Below are 12,853 nucleotides of genomic sequence, written 5' to 3'. Positions count from 1 at the left end.
TGATCCGTTGATTTTATTTTGATAGAAGGGCTTTGAGTATAGCATGGGAACATTTGAATGACTAGAATTACATTTTGGATTATCTTTGACTTAAAGTATTCTTGTTCTGCCCCTGCTTTTTTAAGCACCCATATTTCTATTCCCTCAATGTGCAGCATTTAAAAAAATTTTTTTCTTTAAGTTGTAGATGGACACAATACCTTTATTTTATTTATTTTTATGTGGTGCTGAGGATTGAACCCAGTACCCCACAGTGCTAGGGCTGTATCACTGAACCCCAGCCTGAGCCCCAGATTTTTAATAGATATAATCATTCCATTTATTTGATACAGCAGAGTACTTAAAAGCACTTATGTGTTTGCATTCAGTTAGAATTAGAAACTTCATTTATTAAAGAAGAAAAATGTCAAGTATCACTATCCAAAAAACTGACTTATTACTCCACATCGTTGTATTAGTTGAAAATATGGATTTTGGTTGATATTATGTAGTTATTCATTATATTGCCTAATGTGATTCCTATAAAGTTATAAGTTAATATGACATAGAACAATATCTGAAACAGTGGTGCTTAGCGTTTAATGGAAGTATCATGGTTTTAAAATCAAGTGAATGCTATGGACCCACTTAGTTGAAAAATATACATACATAAATTTTACACACAATTTCAAGGGTTAATGTCTACTTCTCTAATCTAAGAAAAACCAATGATGGTTTTACAAAGTTACATGAAAGTGTTTACCTTTTATATTCTTTGCCTTGTTTCAGAAAGGATTTATGTTACCTTACTAATATGCATACAGTATAGTAAAATAAGTAAATTAGTAAATGAAAACCAGTAAGAAAAATGAGGCAGAGGGAAAACAGGATTAGGAAAACAAGACAGAATCACAATTTAGATTAGTACAACAAAACCTTATATTTTGTTAAAGTTTGTATTATTTTATGTTTATAGCATTCATAAACTTCAGGAATTTCTTGCCAAATGTTAGGAAATATATAATCATATTTTTGCTTAAATTATAAATTAGAAACATTAATTGAAGACTATAAAGTAAATTTCTTAGTGAAACAAAGTCTTCTATGAAGACTTTGAAAGAGCTATTACCCACAAAATAAACTAGATTTATTATACAGACTTTCCAGATAGCTTACATCAAACTACATCTGGCTCCCTGCTATTTTTGGAAGTAAATTTACACAGCCACTCTCCTTTCTTTAGTATATCAGTGGCTGCTTTTGTATTATAATGGCACAGTTGAATACTGGCAACTGAGACCATGTACTCTGCAAGGTCTAAAATATTTACTATCTGGCCCTTTATGAGAAGTTTGCAGTTCCTGGGTTATATTATATAATAAAGTCTATTCTCATTTGAAAGCACATGAACATCTCAGTGCTTTTGCATGTAGCATCACAACTCTCCATTTTCTCATAATAGACTCATTTTTCTCTCTGTAATGATGTCTTTAGTTTGTGTAAAGTATTCTTTGTATTGTGTACATAATGCATCTTGTTGTGCCTACATTATTTTCTGTACCTTCCTCCTGTCTTTCCCTCACTTGCTTTTTCCTGTGTCATTCTGATCTTTATTAAAGCTTCCCAACTTTTTGGTCGCCTAGTGATACTCCATTGTATAATCTGGAGCCCTGTGAACCACTGCCGTTTGATGTGGCACGATTCCGAGGCCTGACAGCTTCTGTGCTGCTGGACCTAACATATCTAACAGGCATTCATGAAGATATGGGGAAACAGAGCACCAAGCGTCATGAAAAGAAACACCGACATGAGTCTGAAGAGAAAGGGGACATTGATCAGAAACCTGAGAGTGAATCTACTTTAGATGTGCGAACAGGATTAACAGCTGATGATGTCAAAAGTCAGGGTACCACAAGCTCCAAATCAGAAAATGAAATAGTTTCATTTTCTTTAGATCAAACATTGCCAGGAGTGGAATCCCAACATCAAATAACAGAAGGAAAAAGAAAAAATCACGAACATGTGTCCAAAAACCATGACATAGCCCAGTCAGAAATCAGAGCAGTACAGCTGTCCTATCTTTACCTTGGTGCTATGAAATCACTTAGTGCTCTTCTTGGCTGTAGCAAATATGCTGAGCTGTTGTTGATACCAAAAGTCCTGGCTGAAAATGGCCACAACTCAGACTGTGCAAGCTCACCAGTTGTTCATGAAGATGTGGAGATGCGTGCAGCCTTACAGTTCTTGATGCGCCACATGGTGAAGCGAGCAGTCATGCGGTCACCCATAAAGAGAGCATTGGGATTAGCTGATCTGGAACGAGCTCAAGCCATGATTTACAAACTAGTGGTCCATGGGCTTTTGGAAGACCAGTTTGGGGGCAAAATCAAACAAGGTAAGTTATCTGACTTTTAAAAAAAGATTTGTTCCATTGAAATTACTTATAACTGTCGATATATTATGTGATTTTTAAGAACATCTTTTTTGGGGGGGCCAAAACAAGTATCACAACATTTTTCCTTTGTAAGGTAACCAATCCTTTTTTTGTTACTTTTTTATTAATAATCATTAGCCTATACATAAATTTCTGTGTTAAACCTTCCTAAGCATTATAATTATTAGGAAATTTTGTAAAACAAATTTAATTCGTATAAAAGGTACCCAAGTATTTATTGATCTGATTCAAAATATATAATATTCTACTAACTTCGCAGAGATATTCTAATTAATTAATTAAATAATTAATTTTAATTAGGTATATATGACAGCAGAATGCATTTTGATTTATTGTACACAATTGCAGCACAACTTCTCATGTCTTGCACCATATGTGCAATCCTACATGTACCTAGGTTCATGAGGTCTATCTCATTCCACCATCTTTCCTGCCCCCATACTCCCTTTTCATCTGTCCTTCCCCTTTGCCCAATCAAAGTTTCTCCATTTTTCCCATGCCCCCCCATAATGGATCAGTATCCACTTATCAGAGTGAACATTCAGCCTTTGTTTTTTGGGGATTGGCTTACTTTGCTTAGCATGATATTCTCCAACTCCATTCATTTACCTACAAATGCCATAATTTTATTCTCTTTTAATGCTGAGTAATCCATTGTGTGTATATATCCACAGTTGCTTTATCCTTTCATCTATTGAAGGATATCTAGGTGGGTTCCACAGTTTAGCTATTGTGAATTGAGCTGCTGTAAACATTGATGTGACTGTGTTACTATAGTATGCTGATTTAAGTCCTTTGGGTATATACCCAGTGGGGTATCTGGATCAACTGGTGGTTCCATTCCAAGATTTCTAAGGAAAACTGCTTTCCAGATTGGTTGCACCAATTTGCAGTCCCACCAGCAATGTATGAATGTGTCTTTTCCCCTCACATCCTCACCAAACTTATTGTTGTCTGTATTCTTGTTTGCTAGGTATTTCTTATTCTTGTATCTATATGGTTTATCTTTGCCTGTAAAGACTGAAGATAGGTATCAAAATCAAAGTCCTAAGGAAACACGGTTTTAATGATTGGTTATCTTTAGAGAATCTCTCATTAAATCCTAAAAATGAAAGTGAGACTTTCATCTGTTTTTGAGAGAACCCTCTTCTCTAAAAACAGAACTGGATAATTGCAACACCTCTTTTCTAAAAACAGATAATTGCCATTCGGACTGGTGTCTCAGAGCTATTTTTAAAGAGCACTTTAAAGCCCACAACTTTTATAGACCAATATATTATATGTAAAAAAACAAACAAACAAACAAAAAACCTTTGTTTTATCTTTTATCCTCCCCTTTGGGAACTATAAATTTTGAAATAAAAATTGAGTTTAATTCAGGAAATGTTTATTTTATTTTTTTTGAGTGTTTTTTTTTATTGGTTGTTCAAAACATTACAAAGCTCATGACATATCATCTTTTATACATTTAATTCAAGTGAGTTATGAACTCCCATTTTTACCCCAAATACAAATTGCAGAATCACATCAGTTACACATTCACTTTTTTACATAATGGCATATTAGTGACTGTTGTATTCTGCTGCCTTTGCTATCCCCTACTATCCCCCCTCCCCTCCCCTCCCACCTTCCCTCTCTGCCTCCTCTGCTGTTGTTCAATTCTCTCCCTTTTTTCCCCCCTCCCCCTTGCCCATCATAACCTCTTATACTTTTGTGTATCATTGAAGGTCTCCTACCATTTGAATATCCTTTCCCTTCTCTCTCCCTTTCTCTCCCCCCATTTGTCTTTGTTTACAGTTAGTCTTTTCCTCATGCTCTTCCTTCCTGTTTTGTTCTTAGTTGCTCTCTTTATATCAAAGGAGACATTTGGCATTTGTTTTTCAGGGCTTGGCTAGCTTCACTTAGCATAATCTGCTCTAATGCCATCCATTTCCCTCCAAATTCTATGATTTTGTCATTTCTTAGTGCTGCATAATACTCCATTGTATATAGATGCCACATTTTTTTTATCCATTCATCTATTGAAGGGCATCTAGGTTGGTTCCACAGTCTAGCTATTGTGAATTGTGCCGCTATAATCATTGATGTGGCCGTATCCCTATAGTGCGCTCTTTTAAGGTCCTCAGGGAGTAGTCCGAGAAGGGCTATAGCTGGGTCAAATGGTGGTTCCATTCCCAGCTTTCCCAGGAATCTCCATACTGCTTTCCAAATTGGCCTCACCATTTTGCAGTCCCACCAGCAGTGTACAAGTGTACCCTTTTCCCCACATCCTCGCCAGCACTTATTGTTGTTTGACTTCCTAATGGCTGCCAATCTTACTGGAGTGAGATGATATCTTAGGGTGGTTTTGATTTGCATTTCTCTGACTGCTAGAGATGGTGAGCATTTTTTCATGTATTTATTGATTGATTGTATGTCCTCCTTTGAGAAGTGTCTGTTCAGGTCCTTGGCCCATTTGTTGATTGGGTTATTTGTTATCTTATTGTTTAATTTTTTGAGTTCTTTGTATATTCTGGAAATTAGGGCTCTATCTGAAGTATGAGTAGTAAAGATTTGTTCCCAGGATGTAGGCTCCCTATTTACCTCTCTTATTGTTTCTCTTGCTGAGAAAAAAACTTTTTAGTTTGAGTAAGTCCCATTTGTTGATTCTAGTTATTAACTCTTGTACTATGGGCGTCCTATTAGGGAATTTGGAGCCCGACTCCACAATATGTAGATCGGAGCCAACTTTTTCTTCTATCAGGCGCAGAGTCTCTGATTTGATCTCAAGCTCTTTGATCCATTTTGAGTTAACTTTTGTGCATGGTGAGAGAAAGGGGTTCAGCTTCATTTTGTTGCATGTGGATTTCCAGTTTTCCCAACACCATTTGTTGAAGAAATTTATTGATAGATATCTTCACTATCTTCTATTTTATTGGAATATAGGGTTTCAAAATACTTTCTAATTATCTTCTGTATTTCTGTAGTGTCTGTTGTGATATTGCCTTTTTCATCCTGTATGTTAGTAATTTGAGTTCACTCTCTTCTTCTCTTCATTAGCATGGCTAAGGGTCTGTCAATCTTATTTATTTTTTTCAAAGAACCAACTTTTAGTTTTATCAATTTTTTCAATGGTTTTTTTTTGTTTCAATTTCATTGATTTCTGCTCTGATTTTAATTATTTCTTGTCTTCTACTACATTTGCTGTTGTTTTGCTCTTCCTTTTCTAGGATTTTAAGATGTAGTGTGAGTTTATTTATTTGTTGGTTTTTTCTTTTTTTGAGGAATGAACTCCAGGAAATGAATTTCCCTCTTAAAACTGCTTTCATTGTGTCCCATAGATTCCGGTATGTTGTGTCTGTATTGTCGTTTATCTCTAAGAATTGTTTGATTTCCTCCTTTATGTCTTCTGTAACTCATTGATCATTCAGTAACATATTTTTCATTTTCCAGGTGATGCAGGATTTTTCCTTCCTTCCTTTATCATTGATTTCCAGTTTCATTCCATTATGGTCAGATAATTTGCATGGTATTATCTCCACACCTTTATATTTACTGAGAGTCGCCCTATGGCATAATATATGGTCTATCTTTGAGTAGGATCCATGTGCTGCTGAGAAGAACGTGTATCCACTTGATGATGGTTGATATATTCTATATATGTCGGTTAAGTCTAGGTTATTGATTGCGTTATTGAGTTTTATAGTTTCTTTGTTCAGCTTTTGTCTAGAGGATGTGTCCAATGGCGAGAGCGGTGTGTTGAAGTCACCCATAATTATTGTGTTGTGGTCTATTTGACTCTTGAACTTGAGGAGAGTTTGTTTTATGAACGTTGCCGCACCATTGTTTGGTGCATACAAATTGATAATTATTATGTCTTGATGGTGGATGGTTCCTTTTAACAGTATATAGTGTCCTTCTTTATTCCTTTTGATTAACTTAGGTTTGAAGTTGATTTTATTCGATATGAGTATGGCTACTCCTGCTTACTTCCGAGGGCCATGTGAGTGGTATGATTTTTCCCAACCTTTCACCTTCAGCCTGTGTATGTCTTTTTCTATTATATGAATCTCCTGAAGATTGTTGGGTTTGTTTTTTTAATCCAGGTTCCTAGCCTATGTCTCTTGATTGGTGAATTTAAGCCATTAACATTTAAGGTTACAATTGAAATATGGTTTGTACTTCCAGTCATGTTTGTTTGTTTGTTTGTTTATTTATTTATTTATTTATTTTAGTTTGGCTAGTTTTTCCTCTTTGGTTACTTTTCTCCCCCTTTACTGAGATATCTCCTACTGTTCGTTTTGGGTGCTTTTTTTCAATTCCTCTTTTAGTATTTTGCTCAAAATGCTTTGCAGTGCTGGTTTTCTGGCTTCGAATTCTTTTAGCTTTTGTTTATCGTGAAATATTTTAATTTCATTGTCAAATCTGAAGCTTAATTTTGCTGGATACAGTATTCTTGGTTGGAATCCATTATTTTTCAGCGTTTGAAATACGTTGTTCCAGGATCTTCTCGCTTTCAAAGTCTATGATGAAAAAGCAGTCGTTACCCTAATTGGTTTACCCCTGAATGTAATCTGCCTTCTTTCTCTTGTAGCTTTTAATATTCTCTCCTTGTTCTGTATGTTGGCTATCTTCATAAGAATATGTCTTGGAATTGGTCTATTATGGTTTTGGATGTTTGGGGTCTTGTAGGCTTCCAGGATTTGGCAATCCATTCCATCTTTCATCTCTGGGAAGTTTTCTAGGATTAATTCATTTAATACGTTGTCCATTCCTTTGGTTTGAACCTCTGTGCCTTTTTCTATCCCAATGACTCTCAAATTTGGTTTTTTTTTATGAGATCCCATATCTCTTGGATAGATTGCTCATGAGGTTTAAGCATCCTTTCTGTGTTGACTATATTCTTTTCAAGTTGATAAACTTTGTCTTCATTATCTGATGTTCTGACTTCTACTTGATCTAGTCTATTTGTAATATTCTCGTTAGAGTTTTTAATCTGGTTTATGGTTTCCTGCATTCTAGGATTACTGTTTGTTCTTTTAATTTCTATCTCTTGGTAAAGCTCGTTCTTTGCAGTTTGAAATTGTTTGTTTATTAATTCATTTTCAAAATATACTTTCATTGCTTGGATTTGCTGTCTCATGTCTTCTCTAATATTCTGTTCCATCTGAGTTAGGTATGCCTTGATTTCTTTCCCTGTCCATGTTTCTGATGCTTCTAGGTCCTCCTGTAGATTTAAGTTATTCCTGCATTGTTTGTAATCCTTTTTTCCCTTGTTTTTTCATCAGGAAATGTTTATTGAGTGTATACTATGTGCCAGGTACTTTTCTAGGTTCTACAAGCAATAGTGAACAAAATAAAGTCCCTTGCCTTCATGAAACTTACATTGTTCCTTATTCCTTCCCTTTCCACAAACTCTTCCCTTCCCCTTCCTTTCCTTTGCTGTTACTTCTTCACCGTCTTCACTTAGTAAACAGAGAGAGGTGTGTTATAATCATGTTGATTATGAAGGAATGTGGATATTTAGCAAATCTAATAGAATAAGCTGTCCTTCTAGCAACTCCTACTTTGTTTTTTTTTTTTTTTTTTTTTTTTTTTTTTTTTAGTGGGCTCCCTTACCAGATTAGTGAAAAATATATAAATACACTGTAAATATTTAGACATTTTAACTCCCCCCACCCATTTTAACTCTTAGGATAAGGACTCAGGAGTCATTTTTAAATCATGGAGGTTTTGTTAGGTATTTCTTATTCTTGTATCTATATGGTTTATCTTTGCCTGTAAAGACTGAAGATAGGTATCAACATCAAAGTCCTGAGGAAACACAGTTTTAATGATTGGTTATCTTTAGAGAATCTATTATTAAATCCTAAATATGAAAGTGAGACTTTTACCTGTTTGTTTTTGAGAGAACCCTCTTCTCTAAAAAGAGAACTGGATAATTTCAAGGTTTTGTTATAGTACTGTCTATGGAGTCCGGAATAATGAGTACAATATTCATATAAGGATGAGTATATGTAAGGACTTTTTCCTGTAAATCTTTCAGAAAACGTATTTAGAAACTTTTAAATGATATTTTTCCACATCCACTGTTATTTTTGAAGAAATGCTTACTACTTTCCTAACCTTTATCTTGGTTGATAGAGGTTGATCAACAAGCTGAAGAAGCTGACCATGCCCAGCAGGCACAGACACCTGTTACCACGAGCCCATCAGCCTCAAGCACAACTTCCTTTATGAGCAGCTCCCTTGAGGACACCACAACTGCCACCACTCCAGTCACTGACACAGAAACGGTGCCTGCATCTGAGTCCCCAGGAGTGATGCCACTTAGTCTTCTCAGGTAGAGAAGTTGACCTTTAATGTCTGCTATTCTGATGCCTCTAGTTCTCCAGGCATGGTTGTTTTCTTAATGAATAGTGGGCCCAACTGAATGAACCCCAGTGTTCTGGAGTTAGAAAGAACCTGAGATCATTTAGTAAAGCCCATTTAAATGAAGTTGGAAATGTCCCTCAGAAGTTTAATAAGTTACCTCAAAGTCTCACAGTGGTAGACCCAGGTCTAATCAGCCATGCCACTGATGAGCAAGGGCTCCAACACTTGAGTGCTGTCTTAATGATGATTTTTTTTTTTTTTTGATTGAGCTTTGGAATTTTTTTCCTTCAGAAGATAAATACTTGTGTTTTGAACATTAGTTTCAATAAAAAGCTCATATCCATGAATATATTTTTTCATTTAAGCATAATTCTTTATACTTTTATTTGTACTATAAGATCAAATAAGTGTACCTTTTCAAATGAAAAGGCATGTTTTATGATGCTTCTTTAGCCAACCCTACTTAATAGGTTTGTAAATTCCAAATAATGTTTACTTATTTAAATTTAGTTTTGTTTCAGCTTGTCAGATATGTACACAAAGGAAAACTTCAGAAAGAAGACTGTTCTGATCTCTCTTAACTGTGGCTTAAGTGAAACAAGGGAAACAAATGTTTAGTGTTTCTTTTTAAAGTTATCTTTTTCCCTTCTTCTTACTTGACAGGTCATTTTTATATCTATTCTGTAGACCAATATCTTAGTAGAAGAGGAGAATGGTTGTCTTGTAGTGAGTCTCAATATTTGGACATGTGTACATTATTTCCTATTTTGATTTTATGCTAATAGCCATTTCTGTTTTCTCAAAGGCAAATGTTCTCTAGTTACCCAACTACCACTGTACTTCCCACACGTCGGGCACAGACTCCTCCAATATCGTCGTTACCAACTTCTCCTTCTGATGAAGTAGGAAGGAGGCAAAGTTTAACTTCTCCTGATTCACAGTCAGCAAGGCCAGCTAATCGTACAGGTGTGTGTGTTTTCATTTATTTTGACACCCAAACATCTTGGCATTCCAGATGTATGGACTTTATTATGTGGACATTATAGTTTGTCTTCACTGAAGGTAAAGCAGTGATTTTAATGAAGGAGAACTGCACCCATCAAATTGAGTGTCTTCTTCAGTATTTTGTGCATGCCAGGCAATTACTCTACCACTGAGGTACACCCACTCCCACCAAGCCTAAAGGACATATTAGTGGAGGACCAACTAATGAATGATGAAATTAGAATTCATCATCATTATAATAATTCAGCCATTAAATATAAATGGATGCTATTGAGTAAAACTTTGATGAGGAGTAGAAAATTCACACTCTTATAATACCTCCACAAATATACCCTTTAGTTTTAAAGGGAAAAAGGAAAAGAGTAACTTTGCTGTGGAGAAACCTGGCAGATCCCATCTAACTCAAGTAAGCAAAGTTAACATCACCAGAAGTTAGACAGATTGAAATTGTGTATCTTGGCTAGCATAATCCCAAGACTCAGGCAAAAGAATCTCAAGTTTGAGTCCCGTCTCAGCATCCAGTGAGACCCTGTTTCAAAATTAAAAAATAAAATGGACTAGGGATGTAGCTCAATGGTAAAGCACCCATGGGTTTATCCCCGGTATCAAAAAAGTTTAAAAAATAAAAAAGAAGAGGAAGAAAGAAATTGCATATCATGTGTATCATCTAATAGAATGCAATGAGAAAATACTAAAAAGCATTAATCTGAATCTAATCATGAGGAAGCAACAACAAATTTAAATTTAGCTACATTATACAAAATCTCTTATCTTCAAAATATCAAACATCTAATCTTGAAATATCTAATCTTTGAAATGTCAAAATGATTGAAGGAGATAGAAGAGACTTGACAACTAAATAAAATGCAAAGATAATCTGATCCCAGATTAGATCCTTTGCTGTAAAGGACATTGCTGAGACACTTAATATGCTTATTCAGGAGAGTATTCTTATTTATAGGAGTTACATATTAACATATTTAGGGGAGGTAGAACATCAGGTCTGCTACTTACTCTGCATTGGTTCAGGATAAAAAATTCTTTGTACTATTCTTGCAAATTTCCTGTAAGTTTGAAATTTTTTTAAAGGAATTTTCAGCAAGTTTATTTTATATTACTAGCAGATTTATCTGTTTGAAAACCTTTATGTTGCTATAATAAGCTTAGTCATAGCATATTTTACTAGAGTAAGATTTTATTTAGACATTTTCAGGAAATTGGAGACTTACAGCTATTGTGAGAACTTACATTTAGGCCTTTACTTCTTTTTCTTTTGCTTCAGCCTTGTCAGATCCAAGCAGTAGACTTTCAACTTCTCCTCCTCCTCCAGCAATTGCTGTCCCATTGCTGGAAATGGGGTTCTCACTCCGACAGATTGCCAAAGCCATGGAAGCTACAGGTGGGATAAATTTTTATTTATTAGTATCTGTAGATATGAGAAGTCCTACCTTAGTGAAGGCAAAGTATTTTTAAAGAGGTCGTAAATCTTGGTAAGATTTTTACACCAGATCCATGTAACTGTTACCATTTACAAGGGCATGAGACAAAACACTTCAAAACTGATAGCAACATAACTAATTACTTTGTCCAAATTAAGTATCAGAATTTTTTCCCCCTATATAGGTGCTCGAGGAGAGGCCGATGCCCAGAATATTACTGTCCTTGCCATGTGGATGATAGAGCACCCTGGGCATGAGGATGAGGAAGAGCCCCAGCCAGGCAGCACAGCTGACTCCAGGCATGGAGCAGCAGTTTTAGGCAGTGGTGGAAAGTCAAATGATCCCTGTTATTTGCAGTCACCAGGAGACATACCATCAGCAGATGCTGCTGAAATGGAGGAAGGCTTTAGTGAAAGGTGAAATTCCAATTTCTTTTTTTAAATTTCTTTTTCTTATTTCTGTTCCATGTGTTAAAAATAGTTCCTCCAAAATAACCATTTATTTCACTTCATAAATGTTTCTAGTGATGAATAAAGTTGGTAAATGTAGTTATGTGAAAAGAGATGGGCATTTATAAGCTTATGTTTCTGTGAGGAGTAAAAATGAGAAGTTTTGATCAGAATGGATGTTTTCATGAAAAGCAGGAAGTGCATAAGTTTTATGTAAAAGTTAGCTGGAAAAAGGAAACTGAAAATTAAAAGTTTATTTTAAAGTAAAATAAACACTCTTGATAAAAACAGTTTTATCTCACAAGGGATATAATATAGAATGTTCATTTTAGTGATAGAGATTAATTAACGTATTTGATAGAATTGGACTGTCTCAGTAAAATTTGAATTTTCATTTTATCTTAATTTTCAGTGTCTAGTATAATATGTCCCTTTTTAACATTGTAAAAAGAATTCTGAGATGATGCCTGCCCTTAAATGACGTGTAATAAAATATTCTAAAATCCTCCTTAAAATCTTTTCTCCTGGGGCTGGGGTTGTGGCTCAGTGGTAGAGTGCTCATCTAGCATGTGCAAGGCTCTGGGTTTGATCCTCAGCACTGCATAAAAATAAATTAATTAATTAAACTATAACTAAAAATATATTTTTTAAAATATATCTTTTCTCCTGCAGCACTTCTTATGATATTAGACCTTCTTCATTTTTCATCTCTATGGTGGAGTTGTATAATTACCAAGGCTGTGTTTTATAAAATGCAGACTTTTTCTAACAAGCTCAGTGAATATTTTCATAATTTATTTTGAAATATCTATTCATAATAATTTCAAATTATAAGTATTTAATTATTTAGGATTTATTTAAATATTTTATTCTATTCAAATATTTTATCTTCTTTTTCGTTTTGGTGTTGGGGAATGAACCCAGGGCTTCACTTATAATAAGTAAGCACAATGACTACTGAGCCACATCCCCAGTCCTAATCTAATTTTAATTTGAATCTGAACTAAGCACCATTTCACTATTGGTGGAATTAAAAATCAGGTACACATTCTCTCAGGGCATATGATATTATTTATAATTTAGGAACTTTGCAAGGGACAAAAGACAGATTTCAAAGTTTTATCATAGGCTAAAGACATATCTCAGTGGTAGAGCAAGTGAATACTTAAGCT

General features: G+C 34.9%; 1 protein-coding gene across 1 annotated transcript in view; it reads left to right on the top strand.

Annotated features, from left to right (window-relative positions):
- The window catches only part of Herc1 (HECT and RLD domain containing E3 ubiquitin protein ligase family member 1), a 191,842-nt gene that overhangs the window by 132,212 nt on the left and 46,777 nt on the right, over positions 1–12,853 (top strand). Inside the window, exons 38-42 of the mRNA XM_026384846.2 lie at positions 1,599–2,374; positions 8,558–8,756; positions 9,594–9,754; positions 11,076–11,192; positions 11,417–11,648. Of these exons, the coding sequence (XP_026240631.2) occupies positions 1,599–2,374; positions 8,558–8,756; positions 9,594–9,754; positions 11,076–11,192; positions 11,417–11,648 (1,485 nt within the window). The remainder of the gene's footprint in view (positions 1–1,598; positions 2,375–8,557; positions 8,757–9,593; positions 9,755–11,075; positions 11,193–11,416; positions 11,649–12,853) is intronic.

This window comes from Urocitellus parryii, chromosome 6, assembly GCF_045843805.1.
Source record: "Urocitellus parryii isolate mUroPar1 chromosome 6, mUroPar1.hap1, whole genome shotgun sequence".
In the NCBI taxonomy this organism is placed as follows: Eukaryota; Metazoa; Chordata; class Mammalia; order Rodentia; family Sciuridae; genus Urocitellus; species Urocitellus parryii.
This window is presented reverse-complemented; position numbering and strand designations above follow the sequence as displayed.